At 35.6% G+C, this 19,107-nt stretch overlaps 1 protein-coding gene across 7 annotated transcripts in view; it reads left to right on the top strand.

Annotated features, from left to right (window-relative positions):
- Window positions 1-19,107, top strand: part of FAF1 (Fas associated factor 1) — a 447,925-nt gene that overhangs the window by 283,191 nt on the left and 145,627 nt on the right. For all 7 annotated transcript variants that reach the window (XM_036255377.1, XM_036255373.1, XM_036255376.1 and 4 more), the window contains 3 exons: window positions 893-1,019; window positions 1,990-2,053; window positions 3,021-3,102. In XM_036255377.1, the coding sequence (XP_036111270.1) occupies window positions 893-1,019; window positions 1,990-2,053; window positions 3,021-3,102 (273 nt within the window). The remainder of the gene's footprint in view (window positions 1-892; window positions 1,020-1,989; window positions 2,054-3,020; window positions 3,103-19,107) is intronic.

Consider the following 19,107-nt stretch of genomic DNA (forward strand, 5'->3'; position numbering starts at 1 on the left):
AGCATGTAGTATATTCTCAATATATGTTTATTCAATTGAAGCATCATTATTACATTTAATAGCCTGCAGTTTACAAAGAGCTCTCATATGCAGTGTATGTTATGTTATTTTCCAATAACACTGTGAGGATAATGTGCCATATTTCACTAATAAAAAACCTGAGAACCATTGCAGTAAGGAAGTGCCAAGTTAGAAAATGCCACCCTTGATTTACCTGACAAATACAGATTAATGTAAGCTTTTGAAAACTCTCATATAGCTTACTTTGTCTCTGATCTCTCCAATTGGTACCTATTGCCTCATTTTTTTATTATTATTATTACTATTTTTTTATCCTCACCCAAGGACATTTTTCCATTTTTGTTCAGATAGAGTGGGAGGGAGAGAGAGAAAGAGAGATAGAGAGAAACATCGGCATAAAAGGGACACATTGAGTGGCTGCCTCCCACACGACCCCAACCAGGGCCAGGAAGGAATCACAACCGAGGCACGTGCCCTTGACCGGAATCAAACCCATATCTCATTGGTCCACGGGCCGACGCTCTAACCACTGAGCAGAACCGGCCAGGGCTGCCTTATTTATTGAGTAAACATTTATTGAGCACTTAATTGTTTTACAATAGCCCGGGGATGAAACAGACAAAAATTCCTGTCTTCATTAAGTTTGTAAGCATCCTTTATTTTCCCTCAGTTTCCAACCTTTAATCTAGGGGTATCACAGCAAGTTTAGAAGTATATGTAAGCCTTAAACTGAAAAAATATTAAGCTTAGCTCTAGCAAATGGCTTCTTATTCAATAAAACTTTTATAATGCTAAATGTGATTATATAACATATTTTGGAATATGATTTCCTAAAGTCAATGTGAAACTAATCAGGACTTTCCTTAAATAGCAAAGCACCGATGTTCATATGGTTAGTGATAGTGATGGAGATGACTTTGAAGATGCTCCTGAATTTGGGGTGGATGATGGAGAAGTATTCGGCATGGCATCATCTGCCCTGAGAAAATCTCCAATGAGTGAGTATTAATAGTTCTTTGGGTCGAGCATTATAATTCTCCCTCTTATTGCAGAAACTTATGAAGAGTAGTGAACTTAAAAGTTTCTTACTGACTTTCATGATTGGAGAGATAAAATATAGCAAACGCATTATTCATTTGAACTAGAGCCTCTTGAGTTTTGATTTTATTAAGCCCAGTGATTCCCAGTGCTTTAGTAAAATTTATTAAAAATGCAAAGGAATGAAACTTGTTTCACATGTATAATTAGCTATGAATCTGTCTGTCTCTTTACTTTAAACCTAGAGATTAATAAACACATAACTGGACTTTTCTGTGACTGTAGTTATTTCCCATCTTATTGGAGATATCAGTGTTAAGAGTAGTAATATTTCCATTCATCGGTACTCATCTTTGGAAGGAAGAAAGTAAACTAAATGTGCTGCCTACCTCACTTCCACCTTACTGATGCATACTGTAGAATTGTAAGTGGTCGCTATATGCAAAGTGACAGTTAAAATAAGTCCTTAAATGGCTCATTTACTCTGAAATTAGGGAACTCCTGGGGAAAGAAATAGATGTATTTGCAACAAATTGACTATTTTTCTAATTAATAGATATTTAATAAATTAAGATTCTTTTTATATAATTTAATCACAAGGTGTCATTTCAATAAAACATTGGAATTCTAATCGATGCCTGGCACATGTTTTAGATGCTTATTAGCAGAATTGTGTCCGTTGCTTTTCCAAAATTTATGAGCTTGGACTTTTTTTTAAGTTTCTTTTTTAAGATTTGATGAAATTTTCTAATGTATATGGAGTTAAAATGTCTCCTCAGATATATCACAGAAGCTAAAATTTAATTTTATTTCCTCTTTATTGATTAAATATATTTCTTATATGTGGGATTAGATGTTATGTGGTTTGTTTTTGTGTCTATTTGTTTTGTTTTTTTTTTGTTTTTGTTTTTTCTTTTGTTTGTTTTTTAGTGCCAGAAAACGCAGAAAATGAAGGAGATGCCTTATTACAATTTACAGCAGAATTTTCTTCAAGGTAGGGTTAGGATGTTAACTATATAAAATTCATGTTATTTTAATGGCACTGTGAATGTTTGAAGCAATTTTAATCATAGATTGATTGTTTTTAATTTCTCCATAAAGTATTCAAAGGGTACATTTATCAATTTGTATAGTAGTCCTGATACTGAAACATGTAGTATTCATTGTTGAATAACTAGTTACCACTTTAGAGACGTATTCATCTCATCCCTGTATTTTTCTTTATTGAAGCACAATAAATGGATCGCTAATTTAATGTCTTGACTGTATTCTCCAAGGACTAGGTTATAAAATACTTCTTTTTAATGTATCCTAGGACAGAAAAAATATGCTTTAAAGTAAAATTGCATAAAAAGAGAATTTAAAATACAAGTGAATTTTTTTTTTAATTTTTTTTTTTTGAATCATTTAGCATTTCTTTTTTTAAGAGTCTAATATAGCATGTTTTATATGCATTTGAGATTCTCCTAAGGTGTTTAAGTAAGGAGGATTTAAATATTTAACAGTAATTTTTATGTAAATGATATTTCTCTTTAGTTTTATTTTCCGATATGGTAGTATAATTTGGAAATTTGGCAGTATACCATTTTTTTCCCTCTCTGTTGGACTTCCAGAATATATGAACTAAAATGCAGAGTGAAGGCAAGGCAGTGGTAGCTAGGAAAATCTTATGAAAATGGGAAACCAGAAATTGTTGCTTTTAAATGGCATGGTTTTGTGACACTTATTAAATACATTTGCTAGATGTACTTAAAATTACACTGTGCTAATATATCAGTATATGCTATGGAGAGCTCTAAGAACTAATGAACTCATTCCCAAGCCTTTAAAGAAATGTTTTAATGTTTGGTCTGTGTATAAGAGATATTAGCCTCAAATTTTCTTAGTCATTGGTTAGATTTGTGTAACTTTGAAGTTAATTTGAAATGTATTTTAATTAATCAATATATTTTTTCCTATAGATATGGAGACTGCCATCCTGTATTTTTTATTGGCTCATTAGAAGCTGCTTTTCAAGAGGCCTTCTATGTGAAAGCCCGAGATGTAAGTGCAATTTTTCCTTCTTTTCAGATTAAAAGTACATCCCACAGGTTGATCACCAGGCCTGAGGTAATGCTTAGTGTTTTCTGTGTTTTGTTCTGTTTTTTTCAGATTAAATACTCAATTTTGTTTCTGGTTTATCTTCCAACCTTATCACCAAGGTGCCCATTTCAGAGGGACAGTAGTATGATAGGATACTGCTGACTCTTGCAGAAGGCCTTGAAACAGGGATTTTTTTTTTTTTTTTTGGAAGGGACCAGGCTACTTGTTTGTATTCTTTTCAGTTAGTGATTGACAGGTTCTTGCTAAAGGATTTGTTTTTCAATCCTTTCCCAAAATGATTATTCCATCTAGTAGTATATATTTAATAGCTGCAATTTGTTTTTCCCAAAAGTCACTTTAGACAAGAAAAAGGTTCTTTCTTAAACTCAGAAATGGGCCTTGGATCTTGAAATCAAGCAGATTGAAGTTCATAACAAGAATTCAGAAGGGTACTGGACTTCCGGTCAAGATGGTGGCGTAGGTAACCGCGGTATAGCGTCCTCCCACAACCACATCAAAGTTACAACTAAACTACAGAACAACCATCATTCAAAACCGCCTGAAATCATCCTGAATGGAAGTCCTACAACTACGGAATTAAAGCAGCAGCCACATCCAGACTGGTAGGAGGGGCGGAGGCGCAAGGGCCGGTGGCGAGACAGGCTGGTCCCACACCCACGTGTGGCGGATAAAAATCAGGATGATACTTGGGCTTGGAAGGTCCTCTCTGAGGACTGAGGGGTCCCCTTCCCACACCAGATGCCCCGCTCAGAGTTCCAGTGCCAGGAAGAGCAGTCCCCATAACTTCTGGCTGGAAAAACCAGCGGGAACTGAGGCTCAGGGAAGCTGACGCGCTGGAGCCCCAGGCAGCTCCTTAAAGGGCCCGCGCACAGACTTACGGACTCTCTCCCTCTAAGCTTGGAGGGGAGGCAGCTCGAGGGGCACCAGAGACATACAGGGAAGAACTGAGCTGTTTGGCACTGGAGCGAGGGCTGGAGAGGGGACTTTCTCCGGGACATACGTGCTGTCAGAGGCCTTTGTTCCTTTGGCGAGCCCTTCCCTGGGGTGGCAGACAGCCGCCATATCTGGGACTCCAGCAACCTGGCTCACACTGGTAGCCCCGCCCTGCTGACTCCCTGAGGCCCCGCCCCACCTAACATTCAGGCCCACCCAAGCTGTTGCCAGTTGCTTAACCATAGGATTGACCTGTCTTGGATCCTGCTTCAGGTTTTTCCTAAATTCTTTCAAACGCGCAGCATCTGGTCTCAGCTAGCACCAAACTGTTCGTTAAGTAATACACAGAAACAAACAGAGAGGCAGCCAAAATGAGGAGACAAAGAAACAGGTCCCAAATGAAAGAACAGAACAAAACCCCAAGAAAAGAACTAAGCGAAATGGAGATAAGCAACCTAACAGATGCTGAGTTCAAAATACTGCTTATAAGGATACTCAATGAACTCAGTGAGAACCTCGGTGAACTTAGTGAGGGCCTCAAGAGGATAAAAAAGGACCAGTCAGAATTGAAGGAGGCATTAACTGAAATAAAGAATAATTTACACAGCTTCAATACTAGAGTACGTAAATCCAAGAAGCAAACCATCGATTTGGAATATAAGGAAGCAAAAAATACCCAATCAGAACAGCAAAAAGAAAAAAGAATCCAAAAAAAAATGATAGTTGTAAGGAGCCTCTGGGACAACTTCAAGCATGCCAACATTCGCATCTTGGGGGTGCCAGAAGGAGAAGAGCGAGAACAAGAAATCGAAAACCTGTTTGAAACAATAATGGCAGAAAACTTTCCTAACTTGGTGAAGGAAACAGACATACAAGTCCAGGAAGCACAGAGAGTCCCAAACAAGATGAACCCCAAGAGGCCCACACCAAGACACATCATCATCAAAATGCAAAAGGTTCAAGACAAAGAGAGAATCTTAAAAGCAGCAAGAGAAAGGCAGCTAGTTACCTATAAGGGAGTACCCATAAGGCTGTCAGCTGATTTCTCAAAAGAAACTTTGCAGGCCAGAAGGGAGTGGCAAGAAATATTCAGAGGGATGAAAAGCAAGAACCTACAACCAAGGTTACTCTATCCTGCAAAGCTGTCATTTAGAATCGATGGCCATATAAAGACTTTCCCAAAGAAGAAAAAGTTAAAGGAGTTCATCACCACAAAACCATTATTATATGAAATGATGAAGGGTCTTTTTTAAGAAAAAGATAAAATATATGAACAAACAAAATGGCAATGAATACATATCCATCAACAATGGAATCTACAAACAAAATGAACAGGTAGAACAGAAACATTCTCATAGATACAGAGAACATTTTGTTGATTGCCAGATGGGAGGGGGTTGGGAGAATGGGTGAAAAAGGTAAAGGGATTAAGAAGTACAAATTCATTGCTAGACTGAAAACCTCAAAGGGAAAGGGGTTGGGGGGGGTGGGAAGGAATAAACCAAAGAACTGATATGCATAACCAATGGACACAGACAATAGCGTGGGTAAAGGCGGGAGGGGGGCGGGAGAAGTGAGGAGAGGGGGTCAATGGGGGAAAAATGTAGAACATCTGTAATACATTCTACATTCAACAATAAAGATTTAAAAAAAAAAAAGGCAGAAGGTACATTTTGAGCAAGAAGGTTCTATGCGATCACTCTATGTTGATAGCACTCGAGACCTCAGTCATCTGGCTCCTGCCTATTTGTATAGCTTCGGCTTTTCTTATTCCCTGCCTTACACTCAATACATTTAGCAATAGTGTACCATTTGTATTTTCCCATAGTCTTACTCTTTTTTCATGTTTCCTACTGTCAGGACTGCCTTTCATCCTGCTTTTTACCTGTTTGACTCTACACTTCCTCTGAGACTTAATCTTTCCTGACTTTTCCACTACTCTAATATGGACCACACCCACTCCTTTAGTACTTTGCAATGATACCTTCTGCTCTTATTGTTGCTCTTAACACATTGCTTATTATTATCCATCCTTTCTATGTGTATCTTCTCGAGATTTTCTTTTCTTTTTAGCAGTAACTGTGTATCTCTTACATCCTTATACATAGCAAATACTCTATATGTTTAATGAATGAAGGAAAATAATAGTGTGTAGATGGAGTAGAGGGAAAGTTACTGGAATTAAAGAAGGCACAGAATTTTGAGAATAGAGTTCAAGGATGCCTCTGAAATTTCTAGTTTGTAGTGTATGTTAAACTTTGAGCTAAAGAAAAATTTATTATAAACAAATTTTAAAAATTGAATTGCAAGACTAATTAATGATCAAGCTTAGTGCTATTACTGATAGTTTAATAAAGTAGATTAAGAAATATAAACATCAACTATTTTTTACTCTAAGAATAGTGGAATACTTCATCATAAAGGCTGTTTTAAGCATTTATTTTAACTCTTAAATCTATATAAAGTGGACACTGTTTTTGAAGAAATACATTTTTATAATATATATTTATAGTTTCTAAATTCGGGTTCATGGAAAATACTGAAAAAGCAAAAAAAATATTCTAACAGATCTGTGGTTAATTTTATGATATCTGTTTATTCTATAATTTTTATTATATATTCCCATATATTTGTGCATATTTCATATAAAATTGAGTCATGTTATAATTTCGTTAAAACAGTGTATTTTTACATTTTACTAATATATGATTCTTTTACAAATTATATTTTAACTTTTTATTAAAATAATTTTAATACCGAAATAGTGAAACAGAATAGTACAATATACACCTAAATTTCCTATACCTAGATTTAGTAATTACTAAAATTTTGCCTCATTTGTTTTTTCTAACTACAGGGCATTTAAAGTTTTAATGGAGTTTTTAAGGTTTAATGGCTTCAAAAGTTTAACTGCTAGTCACTTATAAAAGAGCATTTGAAATTTATTTACATTTTTTGTATTTATTTAAATATGGGATTTTGATGAATAAATTTTTTGTTTCATTTCTTTTACTGAAAATGGCAAACACTGACTGGAACAGAAAATAAATTTAAATCTTATTTTTGAAAATTAACAAAAACAAATGTAAAAGAAATATGAATAAGGTTTCAAATGATTTTTTTAAATTTGTAGTTAAATGTTTGAAATTATTAAAACTTAGACCTGCACAAAAACATTTTAGATATCCTTGTATATTTATTATTTTTTAATAAACCATTTCAAAGTATATTACAGACATCATATTTTATCCCTAAATACTTCTGCATGCATTTTCCAAAAATAATATTTTCATGCATTATCACATGTAATAAAATTAACAGCAATTTCCTAATAATATCTTTTTAACTGTTTGTTTGGAACCATGATCTACTCAAGAGTCATGAATTACATTTGGTTGTTAGATTTCTTAAATCTCTTTTAAGCAAGCACCGCCTTTCCATTTGTTTTTTTTCATGACATCTGCTTTGTTAATATATCATGCTGGATGACTTATATATTGTTCCAGATTCTGGATTTGTGTATTTGTTTCCTTGTAATATTATTTAACTTGTTCCTCCATCTCAGTATTTCCTAAGAAATGGATATTAGGTCTAAAAGCTTTGTTTGAGTCAGGCTGAACTTTTTTGCAAGAATGCTTTGTAAGTAATGCTGAATACTTTTTATAACAGGATTTTTAATGGTTATAGAGTCTCTCATTGTATGGCCATGTTATTATATTTAAACAGTTACTTATTGTTGGACATGAACATATTTGAACGAGTTAGTTATAGCTTTAAAATAATTTATTTTTTGATTCGTTCTTTGATAAGAATGTTTTTGAAATATATCTGTCTATGCTTTCTAGCAAGATTGTTATGCAGTTGAAGTAACTGGAAGATGTCAGGACCTTTGTAATTTGAACTGTAGCTTCCAAATAGGCATAGACATCTTTTAAATCCCATTTTGGAAAGCTACTGTAAGATGTACTATGAATACCTTAAACATTATAACTTTAAATGAAGATAACTTATTTAAATATACAGTACATAATAGACAAGAACTTTTACTAAGTACCTTATACAGTAAATTGGCATTTGGATTTATTCAGACTGATGATCCCCAGAGGAACATAAAGTCTTACTTACTAACTTCTGGGTATTTCTAATGAAGCAATTGATTGTTTTGTTTGTTTTTTTATTAATACCTTGGTGTTTTAACAGATAAAAATTATTGGTTCATGACATTAAATGTTTTGCTTTATATTAGATTTCTACAAAAATCCACTGACCTCTTTGGACTCCTAAATTATCTGTATCTTTCTCCCCTGTTCAGGGCTTTTTTCTTTTCTCATTTCTCTTTTCCAAGTTAAAGATCAGCAGTTTATGCATTGTTTACTATGTTGCTCTAAAATTAAGTAAAATTTACCCATATGATGGATAAATTATTTAAAATTAAATCTAAGCAGGTATATTTATTACAGTCATCAACCAAATTATACACATATAATATCAACATTAACATTGTAGGGATAAGGAAACTCAGAAAAGCAAAATGACTGGCCCAAACACACATAAATAAGAAGTAGTAGAGGCCAAATAAGAATTCAGATATTCCAACACTAGTAAGAATGGGTTTGTATTATACCACTGTACTTGTTTTCAATGCTAACGGCTATACTGCAGAATTCAGTTATCATACTTTGTATCACCTTTTCAGAGTTAACGTTTGAGAGTTAAAAACAAATATTTTTTCAACATTTTTTTTTAACTTCTGGATAAGTCATTTTTAAGAAATCAATTTGCTAATGTTCAAATATTTTAAGGCAAGTGTGACCAATACTGTGGCATTCTTACTGAATTTCTTTCATCTTAAATATCAATGTTTAATTTAAACTCTAAGAGGCACATTAATTTTACCAGGGCAACAGATGAGTTTCAAGGACCAGCATTCTTCACTTGAAGTCAGAAATTGAGTTCTAAGAGTAAATAAAAACAAGATTGAAGGTTTAAATCCTCTGCTAGGCTTTTTGAACTTATATGCTCATTAAATGTTTATTGGAGTGGTGGGATTACAAAGGATTTGGGGAGCTTCATCAGCTTGCATATAGCTAATCACTAAGTAAAACACTACATTTGATAAAGTGTTTCTCACAATGCCACATTCAATCCATCTTAATGAAAACTGCTTCAAACTGATTTTATTTGAAAGCACTTCTTGGTGAGAGTGCTCATAACTGCCTTTTTCATGAGGAATTTACAATACTATCCAAAGCAGAGTTCCAACTTCAGTAAAACAGACATTCTAAATTCTTGTATTAAGATTATTGCAACAAAATTTGACTTTTGACAATGGGTTGATAAATTTTATGACCCCCTCCCTCCCTTTTCCTTGACTGCTGAGGGTATTCATTCAGTTGATGGCCATAAATATTTATCACATGCCAAATGTGGTACAGAGGTTTCCTGCCCTTGAGATGCTCACAGTCTAGTGGGGAAGATAAGAAAATATAAACGGATTTATATAGTATAACATGATAAAGAAACAAAGAGGAGAGGTGCATTATCTACCTTAGAAGTTCAGGGAGACTTCTTGAGGTACCTCTGACCTAAATCTTATGAGATGACTACTTAGGCAAAATGCAAACGTATTAACAGGGTCAGAAAAGGGTCTAAGGCAAAGGCAAGAAGATTAAAATGAAGCAAATACAAACCAAAAAATTAAGACAGAGATTTAAAAAAAGAAAAAGCAAGACAGAGAGTTGGGTTGCAAGGCATGAGACTGAGAAGATCATCAAGGGCCATGACATGGAGTGAGTTGTGATTTCCCAGCATTACCTATCATTTTAAAGATATTAGTTGAATGAAGCTTATATTTTATCTTTGGATAAGTGAACAGTGGTTAGCTTCCTTAATTAAGACTGTAGAAGAGTTACCACTGTTCACATCATAAGTCCTAGAAGTTTCTTAAAAGAAGGTTCTTTTTCTCCTTAAAGCCTTTCCAGCTCTCATTTCTGCTACCCCTGAATTCTCCTCACAACAAAAAGTACCCTAGAGAATGATTAGACATTTGTAGTAACTAAAAATCAATAGCAATAAAAATCCCAGTGCCAGGGTTTATCTCCCATGTGAAAGATTATTCGTTTTCCAGCATCCCCTTGGGAGACTGGGCTTTGATATCAGTAATCCTGTTACATCTCCTTAGATCTTCACTTCAGACCAGTGCCGTTTCCAAATATTGCACATAAATTAAGGAAACCAGTTCTCAGTTTTTTATTTCCCACTTATTAACTCTGTGGTCCCAAACAAGTAATGATCTTATTTCTAATCCAGAAAAAAAAAATGATGATGCTGATGATAATATATAGTTTATATGGTATGGTAAGAATTCAATGGGATATTACTCATAAATGCATCCAGCACTGTGGCTATGGTGCTATTTAAGCAGTTTTGGACAAATTTGAGAAAAAATTTTAAAATAACAAAACTGATTTTTCTCATGTAATTTATGAACTAGTTCTAAGAACAGTTTCTGAATGGAATTTCGAGAACCCCTGTGAGCATTTATAGCACTAAAATTAGTATTTTGCTTTAAGAGTGCCTCTTATCAAATATTACATTTCTAAAAATCAGCCCATTTTAAAGTAGTGCTATTTCTTCTTCCTCATGTTAAATCTAAATACCATCACTGATCACTGTTTTTTAAGACAAATAAGTTCTACACTAGAAATAAGTTCACCTCAGCTGTAGTTGGTGAATTTCCAGCACTCTGTAATCCAGAAAAACTCGGCAAACAAATGTATTTGTGCTTTGGAAAATATGCCCCGTCTGTTCATCTTGTCTTTTGTTTTCTTTTCAATTTAAATTCCTTAAAGGTAGACAGTGTTTTTAGAGTAATTTTATATGACAGCTGGGACAGAACCCTACACATCTGTGGGATAAGCCCTAGATGCTAATAGAATCTTTTAAAGTATATTTTCATTTTGCAAACAAAACGTTTGTTGTAAAATAATAATATAGATGCATTTAATGTAGAAAATGAGTTACCACATAATCCCAAATCTGAAAATAACCACTACTAAATATTTTTACTTGGAAATGTGCTTTTAAAAAAAAAATCTGTAAGCATGTATATAAGTAAAAATGTTGATGTTTTATATACATATGACTGTATCAAATCTGCTTTCTATAATTAGATGTGAACACTAAATGGTACATTGTTAGCATCATATTTAGAATTTGCCTCTAATTCTCCAAGTTATCAGATTTACCTAATTAAAACTGTAAAAATCTTAGTGTCCATATTAAACTTATTTTTAAAATTAGTTAAAATTTTATATTTAGTTTTAAGATATGCTGCTTTGTAAAATGTTCTCATTTTCTCACTATTCACCATCTTGTGAGAACCATTTATCTGTATTTGAAAAGCAGTACAGGTAAAATTTATTAAAATATCAAAAGCAAGGATGATTTTCATTAATGGACTTTATCCATGTGTGTATCATTTCTCCCAAAGGGCCTACCCTGGCCCTAGAAAGTATTTATTATTCATATTACCTATTTTAAAAGGATAAAGAGCTAAATTAGATCTCTAAGTATTTCACTTGTAAATTTAAGAAATCAGTTCCATATTTAATCTTAAACATTTTCACTTAGAAATAAGAAAAATGGCTCTGGCCGGTTTGGCTCAGTGGTTAGAGCATCAGCTTGCGGTCCAGAGAGACCCGGGTTCGGTTCCTGCTAAGGGCACGTACCTCAGTTGCAGTTTGCCCCTGGCCCTGGTTGGTCTTGCGGGTGGCAGCCACTCGATGTGTCCCTTTCACGTCAATGTTTTTCTCTCTCTTTCTCTTCCTTTCTCTCCCTCCCACTCTGTCTGAACAAAAAATGGAAAAATGTCCTCGGGTGTTGATAAAAAAAAAAAGGAAGAAATAAGAGGTATGGTAGGAAGAATACTAGTAATTAAATTGTAATATTTGAATTCAGGCTCCCTGTTTATCAACTGTGTGCTATTAACCAGGTTACTCAATCTCTCTGAGCATCAATTTCTATATTTAAACATTCATATTGCCCTGGCCAGTTCGGCTCAGCAGTTGGAGCATCATCCTGTGGACCAGTCTCAGGGTCAATTCCCAGTCAAGGCTGGGCAGGTTCAATTCCCAGCCCTTGTCTGGGTCGTGTGGGAGGAAACCAGCTGGTGTGTCTCTCTCACACTGATGTTTCTCTCTCTCTCTCTCTCTCTCTCTCTCTCTCTCTCCCCCTTCCTCCCACTCTATCTGGGAATCAATGGAAAAAATATCCTCTGGTAAGGATTAAAAAAAGAAATTGTATTATATACCTCACAAGGTTGTTTCACAAAAATTAATATATGTGAAACATCTTTGAAATGTTTGTGAAACCTCTTTAAGAGTGCTTATAGTAGATGGACATTGAACAAATTAGGCAGATTTAGATTTGAAACTGGGTCCTGAAACTAGCTATATAAGCCTCCATTTTATTTTCTCTCATATGGGCATAAAAATATCTTGACAATTAACCGACCTGGGAATACTGAATCTTTTTTTTTTTTTTAATCCTCACCCGAGGCCATTTTTGCATTTATCTTCAGATAGAGTGGGAGGGAGAGAGGGAGGAAGAGAGAGAGAAACATCAACATGAGAGAAACACATGGAATGGTTGCCACCAACACAACCCCAACCCAAGGCCAGGGTCAGACTGCAACTGAGGTGCATGCCCTTAGCGGGAACTGAACCCGGGTCTCTCTGGTCTGCAGGCCAATGCTCTAACCACTGAGCTAATGGCCAGAGAAGAATACTGAATCTTTAACAATAATCAAGTTATTCAGATGTACACGTTGAGAGTATAAATAGATCTGTTTAATTGGTATATATGGTACAAGAAAGGGAACAGTAGGAGATATGGCTAAAATAGAGGAGTACAGTGGGGTTTCATTGTGGAAATTCCTGAATGCCAGCTAAAGACTTTTGTTATTAGGCAGTGGTTAGCTTTTGAAAGTTTTTGAAGAAGAGGGTGACACCATCAAAGCTGTACTACAGTTATGTGCCTCATAACAACATTTCAGTCAGTAACAAACTGCATATACAACTGTGGTATACCATATACCCCAGGTGTGTACTAGGCTATACCATCTAAGTTTGTGTAAGTGCACTTTGTGATATTCACACAATGAAATCACCTAATGATAGATTTCCTCAGAACATATTCCTATTGTTAAGCAGGACATGACTATATGGGAATAAGTAATATGAAAGCAGTTTGGTAGGATGAATTGAAAGGGACAAATTGGTGGCAATGAGTCTGAGTAGCTGTGTATATTTGTACATGTGTAGTTTTGGAATGTCAGGCAACACTTTTAAAAAATCATAGTACTAATAGCACAATGTAATTTACAAACATTTTAGCTCCTAAATTTCACAGCCTGTTAGCTTTTGTGTACTTTTTTATACATAGGTATCTTCTATCCTGTTTCTCCCACTCTCCTGGGAGTGACTAACAAAACAGAAGAGGATAAAACTGCTGTTGTCATAGACCTACACTACTGTGTTCTGGCCTTTCCTCTATAAAGCATTTCAGTAGAATCTGTTGATTTTATATTTGCCTTGTCATTTACAGTCTTTTATAAATAAAAGAACTACATTAAGAAAATCACAGTATTTCTAAAGTTAAATAGGACATAGTGTTTTTATTAAAGATATTGGACACTTCGTTTCTCTTGCATGTATACTTATGAAGAACTCCAAAAGTCAATAACAAAAAGACAACAACGGGGTAAACTATATAAGCAGGTATTTCACTGGAAATAAAGTAAAATAACTCATAAATATGAAAAGATATTTCATATTTTTCATAATACAAGAAATACAGATTAAAACTACTAATATATCATTTTCACCTATTTTTGCAAATATATTTTAAGCATATGAGAAATAAGATAAATACAAGGACATTTACTATATACCATTTTTGTAAGAGCAAAAAATTGGAAGTACCTTAAATGTTATTCATTCAGTGGAATACTATGTGACCATTAAAAAGAGTGAAGCAGCCCTGGCCAGTTTGGCTCAGCGGTTAGAGCGTCGGCCTGCGGTCCTGAGAGACCCAGGTTCGGTTCCCGCTGAGGGCACGTACCTCGGTTGCAGTTTGTCCCCGGCCCTGGCCGGTCGTGCGGATGGCAGCCACTCGATGTGTTCCTTTCACGTTGATGTTTCTCTCTCTCTCTCTCTGTTCCTATCTCTCCCTCCCACTCTACCTGAACAAAAAGATGGAAAAATGTCCTCAGGTGAGGATTAAAAAAAAAAAAGAGTGAAGCCATTTTATACATGTTGATGTGGAATGATGTTCAAGATGTATTGTTAAGTGAGGAGTAAGGTGCTTAATAGTGTATATAGTATGTCTCTTTTTGCATTGTAAAAATTATGTATATGTAGATAGATAAATAGGTGAACCAATATAAAAATACCTGAATCAATCACTTAGTGTGACTTCAACCTCCTATTGGGTTTTAAATATGTATACTATGGCATACATGGCATTTCAGGTAGATGTACCCTTCACTACTACGCTATTATAAATCTCAATAGGCTATCCTTTCTGGATATGGATATTAAATAGACTGGACCATATGTTAGCAGTGAAGGCTCTCCCTGATCTTTGCATGAAGACTAAACTAGATGCACATCAAGTAGCAACCTCCATGTCTTCTTCTGCCTTTATCTAATCACGGTTTCTACTTGGCCTTCTACGGATTGGGTCCCTTCCTCTCTTACTAACAGATATACAAGATGGAACTTTCTTGTTCCAGGTCAGGTCATTTGCCTAAGGCCAGTGGCAACTATAATCCTTTCAAGTATAATTCAGGACCCATTGGAGGCTCTGAAAGTCTTTTTGGTGGGTCGAGAATGAATCTATAAATGTATATCTTCAGGTCTTACAGGTTAATGACTATCTTTTTTATGTATGATTAAGGATTTCTTATACTTAACCTATCGTAAGAGTTAAATTTGGGTTTGGTTGCTTGTAACATAAAAATAAAAATTAATAATGGCTTAAACAAAATAGATGTTAATTTCTCTCTCTTCTTCAGTAAGTCCGCAGGTAGTCCAGGGCTAGTGTGGCATATCACAGAGTCAAAAACTCAGGTTCCTTCTATTATGCTGCTACACTGTGTGGTGCCATTCAGATTATATCACAATTCAGTATGATACTAGAGCTCCAACTAGCACTTCTGTTTATATTGGCCAGAGTTTAGTTATATAGCCACCCTTTTTTAAAAGGGAGGCTGAGAAATGTATTCTTTGTTTTATTCAGCCATTAATCTAACTTAAAAAATAGGAGATTTTCTCTCTAAGGAAGAAATGGAAAATATTTAGAGACTACTAACACTTTCTGCCACTCCTATTAAATGAGTGGTTAAGAGTTACTATAATTCTGTATGTTTAAACCCAGCTTAACTTGTTTTTATAATTTACAACCTTCTGCTTTGAAATCTGCCAGACAGTACTTGACAGTATTAGAAAATTGCTGAATATGTGCACCCAAAAATCATTGGAATTCCTATGGTTTTTCAGGAAGAATGTGTTATTAGCAATACATTTTTAATGAAAAATTACTGTTAGTGTATCCTCAACTCTGTATTGCGTGATTTCTCCCCACTCCACCCCTCTTGAATATGGAAACAGATTAGATAAGTAGGCTATGAGTTCTTTTTCTCTTCCTTGGTGGCCTAAAAGTGGGAGAGGGGTGTGTTTGTTGACTACTGCCTTTCAAAGTGGGTACCCAACATGCACATCCATTTTGTTCAGCCTGTTGAGCAGGCCTGTGTTAACTAGGGGTAGTTACTCCTGCTAGAGAAGAGTAGAGGATCAGAAAAATCCTGCTTGCTCTTTTATGGTTGCTTTCCCAGTCGTAGTTACTGCTCCTAAGTGTTCACTTGGAAAACCAATGAGATGAGACCTTTGGCCTGAAACTGCCAACTTTCTTGCCTCCCTACTCCCTCTCCCAACCTCCCCAAAGAGCCTGGCGGCCTCTCTACAGTTTGCCACAATAGCCAGTCATTTGAGCTATTGTGACTACATGTTGCCCTTCCTAAAAGATATTTCATGACCTGAGTATTACAGTCTAAACAATGAAAACTGATAAGGTTTTATACTTAGTGAACATTTGTCAGCTTATTTTGTGAGGAGAGTTTGGTTTTACTTTAGGCTTTTTGTTTGTTTTTTCTTAGTCTGTGACTTCCACATAAGAGTTCTTCCTATATGAGACTCAAATACATCTGTGTCTTCACAATTTTAGAGTGCTACTCACGATTTTATCTGCTTCAGGAAGTGAGGGGAAAAGACACCATCTTGGCGTCGCCTCATCTTCAGTAGCTGTTTCCTTTTGGAACCTCTGCAGTTCGTTGCTGCCTTTTGGTCCCCGAACTCAGCTTTGGGAGCCAAAAAATACAAAGTGTCATGATTCTTTCCACAAATCAATCTGAACTCTGGTTCTTCTCTCTTCAAAAATTACTAACTTTGAATTCTTTGAATACATCAGGCCATTAACATGGGCTTTCCCCAAACTTTTCTTTTTGCTTTTTCTCTTTTTTTTTTCCTCACAATATCCTAAATTTAAAATTCAGCTTAAGTCACAGAGAAGTCAGTTACTATAACCTGCTTTGAAAATTCAGCTTAAGGCCCTGGCAGGTTTGGTTCAGTGGTTAGAGTGCCAGCCTGTGGACCAGAGAGTCCCAGGTTCAGTTCCTGCTAAGGGCACGTACCTCGGTTGCAGTTTGTCCCCGCCTCGGTTGGATATGGGTGGCAAGCACTCGATGTGTCTCTCTCACATCGATGTTTCTCTCTCTCTCTCTTCCCCCCACTCCCTCCCACTCTATCTGAAGATAAATGCAAAAATGTCCTCAGATGAGGATAAAGATAGATAGATAGATAGATAGATAGATAGATAGATAGATAGATAGACAGACAGACAGACAGACAGACAGACAGACAGACAGACAGATATAATAAAATTCAGCTCAAGTATCACCTTCATAAAGAAGCAGCCAGTCTGATGTTCATGCCTAGACCCTGGGACCTCCTCTATTAGCACTCATATCACCAATCCCGCCTAAACAGAATGTTGGGCTTCTCACCTCCAGAGCTGTATGGCACACAAGGCACAGAACAGGTATCTTTTCCAAGGTCATACAGCTGGGGGGAGAGGGGGCAAAGCAGGAATTTAAACCCAAACAGTGGCTGCATGTTGCCTTACTTCTGTTGAGTCACCATTGCATGCTGGGCTAGACCTGTGAACATCCAAGTACAAAAACAGGATTATGGAAGTGGGCAGTGTACTCGAATGATCTGAATTAGAGCCTAGGTTTAAAACAATAAATAAAACTGTTACAGAGGACATGTTGTGGTACTTGGAGAAATGGAATATGGACTCTAGATTAGATGATATTATTATAACAATATTAAATGTCTTGGGTTGATAAAGATATTATGTTTATATAAGGGAATGTCCTGTTTCTTAGGAGACAGAACTTAAAAGTATTTAGGGTGGAGATGTCATGATGTTTATGATATACAACTTTAAATGTCTTGGGGAAGCATAAAAAGAATTATAGAGCAAATATGGCAAAATGATAATAATTAATAAATCTAAGGAAAGGATAAATGAGTGTTTGTTGTTGCATCAATATCTACAAATCATCCTCAAACTTAAAACAAGACATAATAGTGATGATGATTCGGATTATCATGGTGATAATGATGACAGAAAAAAAGGGGGCAGGGGAAGAGAAGAAGTAAAGTCGGGTCCCAATTTACACAAAGAAAATTATTTTAAATTTATTTTAATTATTATATTGAAAAAACTGATCTATCATTTCTAGAAATTATTTCTCATATCAACTTTAAAATCATGGAATATTCAGATTATGAATGTTCTGGTACACAAAAGAAACTAGACAACTTCCTTTTCAGTTCATCAGCAAATGTTTTCTGAGTGTCTTCTCTGTGCCTGGCTTATTTTGAGACATAGCCAGCTCTTTTCTTCCAGCTCTAATGTTTTATGGTTCTGTGATGCTAAGTGTCTAAATACAATAGCTACTGTAGCTCAAGGCCAACTCACATTGGTTGTCTTCAGATTGGCATTTCCTAAACATCAATTTAGTACCTTAGTTCCTCGGTTTGAACGTGAAGATTAGTGAGGCCCTAATGGCAGGGACACAGTTGAGCATCCCAAACACTGTTGCCAGTAGAAGAAATGAAGGAGCTGGGTAATCTTTAGTACACTTTTATGGCTATCATTTCTCTTGGAATTGCTTTCAAATCCTTTATTTTGCACGGATAGTTCTGGACTCTTCATCCTAACAGCTACATTTTATTCAGCACCAACTATGGATCAAGCACTTTAAATAGGTACTTTGCCTACTTTATCCACAATCCTTAATACTCCCATCTTTCCCCAAATTCACACAGCTGGTAAGTGGCAAAACTGGGTTTAGCACAGAGCTTTCTGTTACTTTAAAACCAGGAGGCTTTCCTTTACGCTGTGTTACCAAAACCTCGATCATAAAGAGGGAGTCTGAGGCGAGCTTGCCTTTGTCTTCTACCAGACTTACACCTTCTCTGCCAAATTAGAAAGGACAAATAAAATAGTTTTTTTAAGTCCCCGATCTTCTCACTTATCATATGGTACTGTGATGAAATCTTTGCTTCCCCATATACCACTCTCCCTCCAGCTCTTTGAGGGCAAGGGAACTTTGTTTTATTCTTCTTTATGTTCTCAGTGCCTAACACATAGGTACTCTGCAAATGTTATTGATCTAAATTATTAATGGGCCAAAGGCAAAATGGTTATAGTAATGGAAAACAACATTTTCTGATACTTTTTCTATGTACCAGATGCCCTTTCTTCACAAAAGCAGTTTTCTGATGTGCTGGACTCAGTTTTCACCGTTTAGGCCTGTGTTTAATTGAGCTCAATAAAATAATAAAAAATCTGAGTTTGGCGTTCATTTAGCCAAGCCCATAA

The sequence above is a fragment of the Molossus molossus genome, unplaced genomic scaffold (genome assembly GCF_014108415.1).
Source record: "Molossus molossus isolate mMolMol1 unplaced genomic scaffold, mMolMol1.p scaffold_m16_p_12, whole genome shotgun sequence".
In the NCBI taxonomy this organism is placed as follows: domain Eukaryota; kingdom Metazoa; phylum Chordata; class Mammalia; order Chiroptera; family Molossidae; genus Molossus; species Molossus molossus.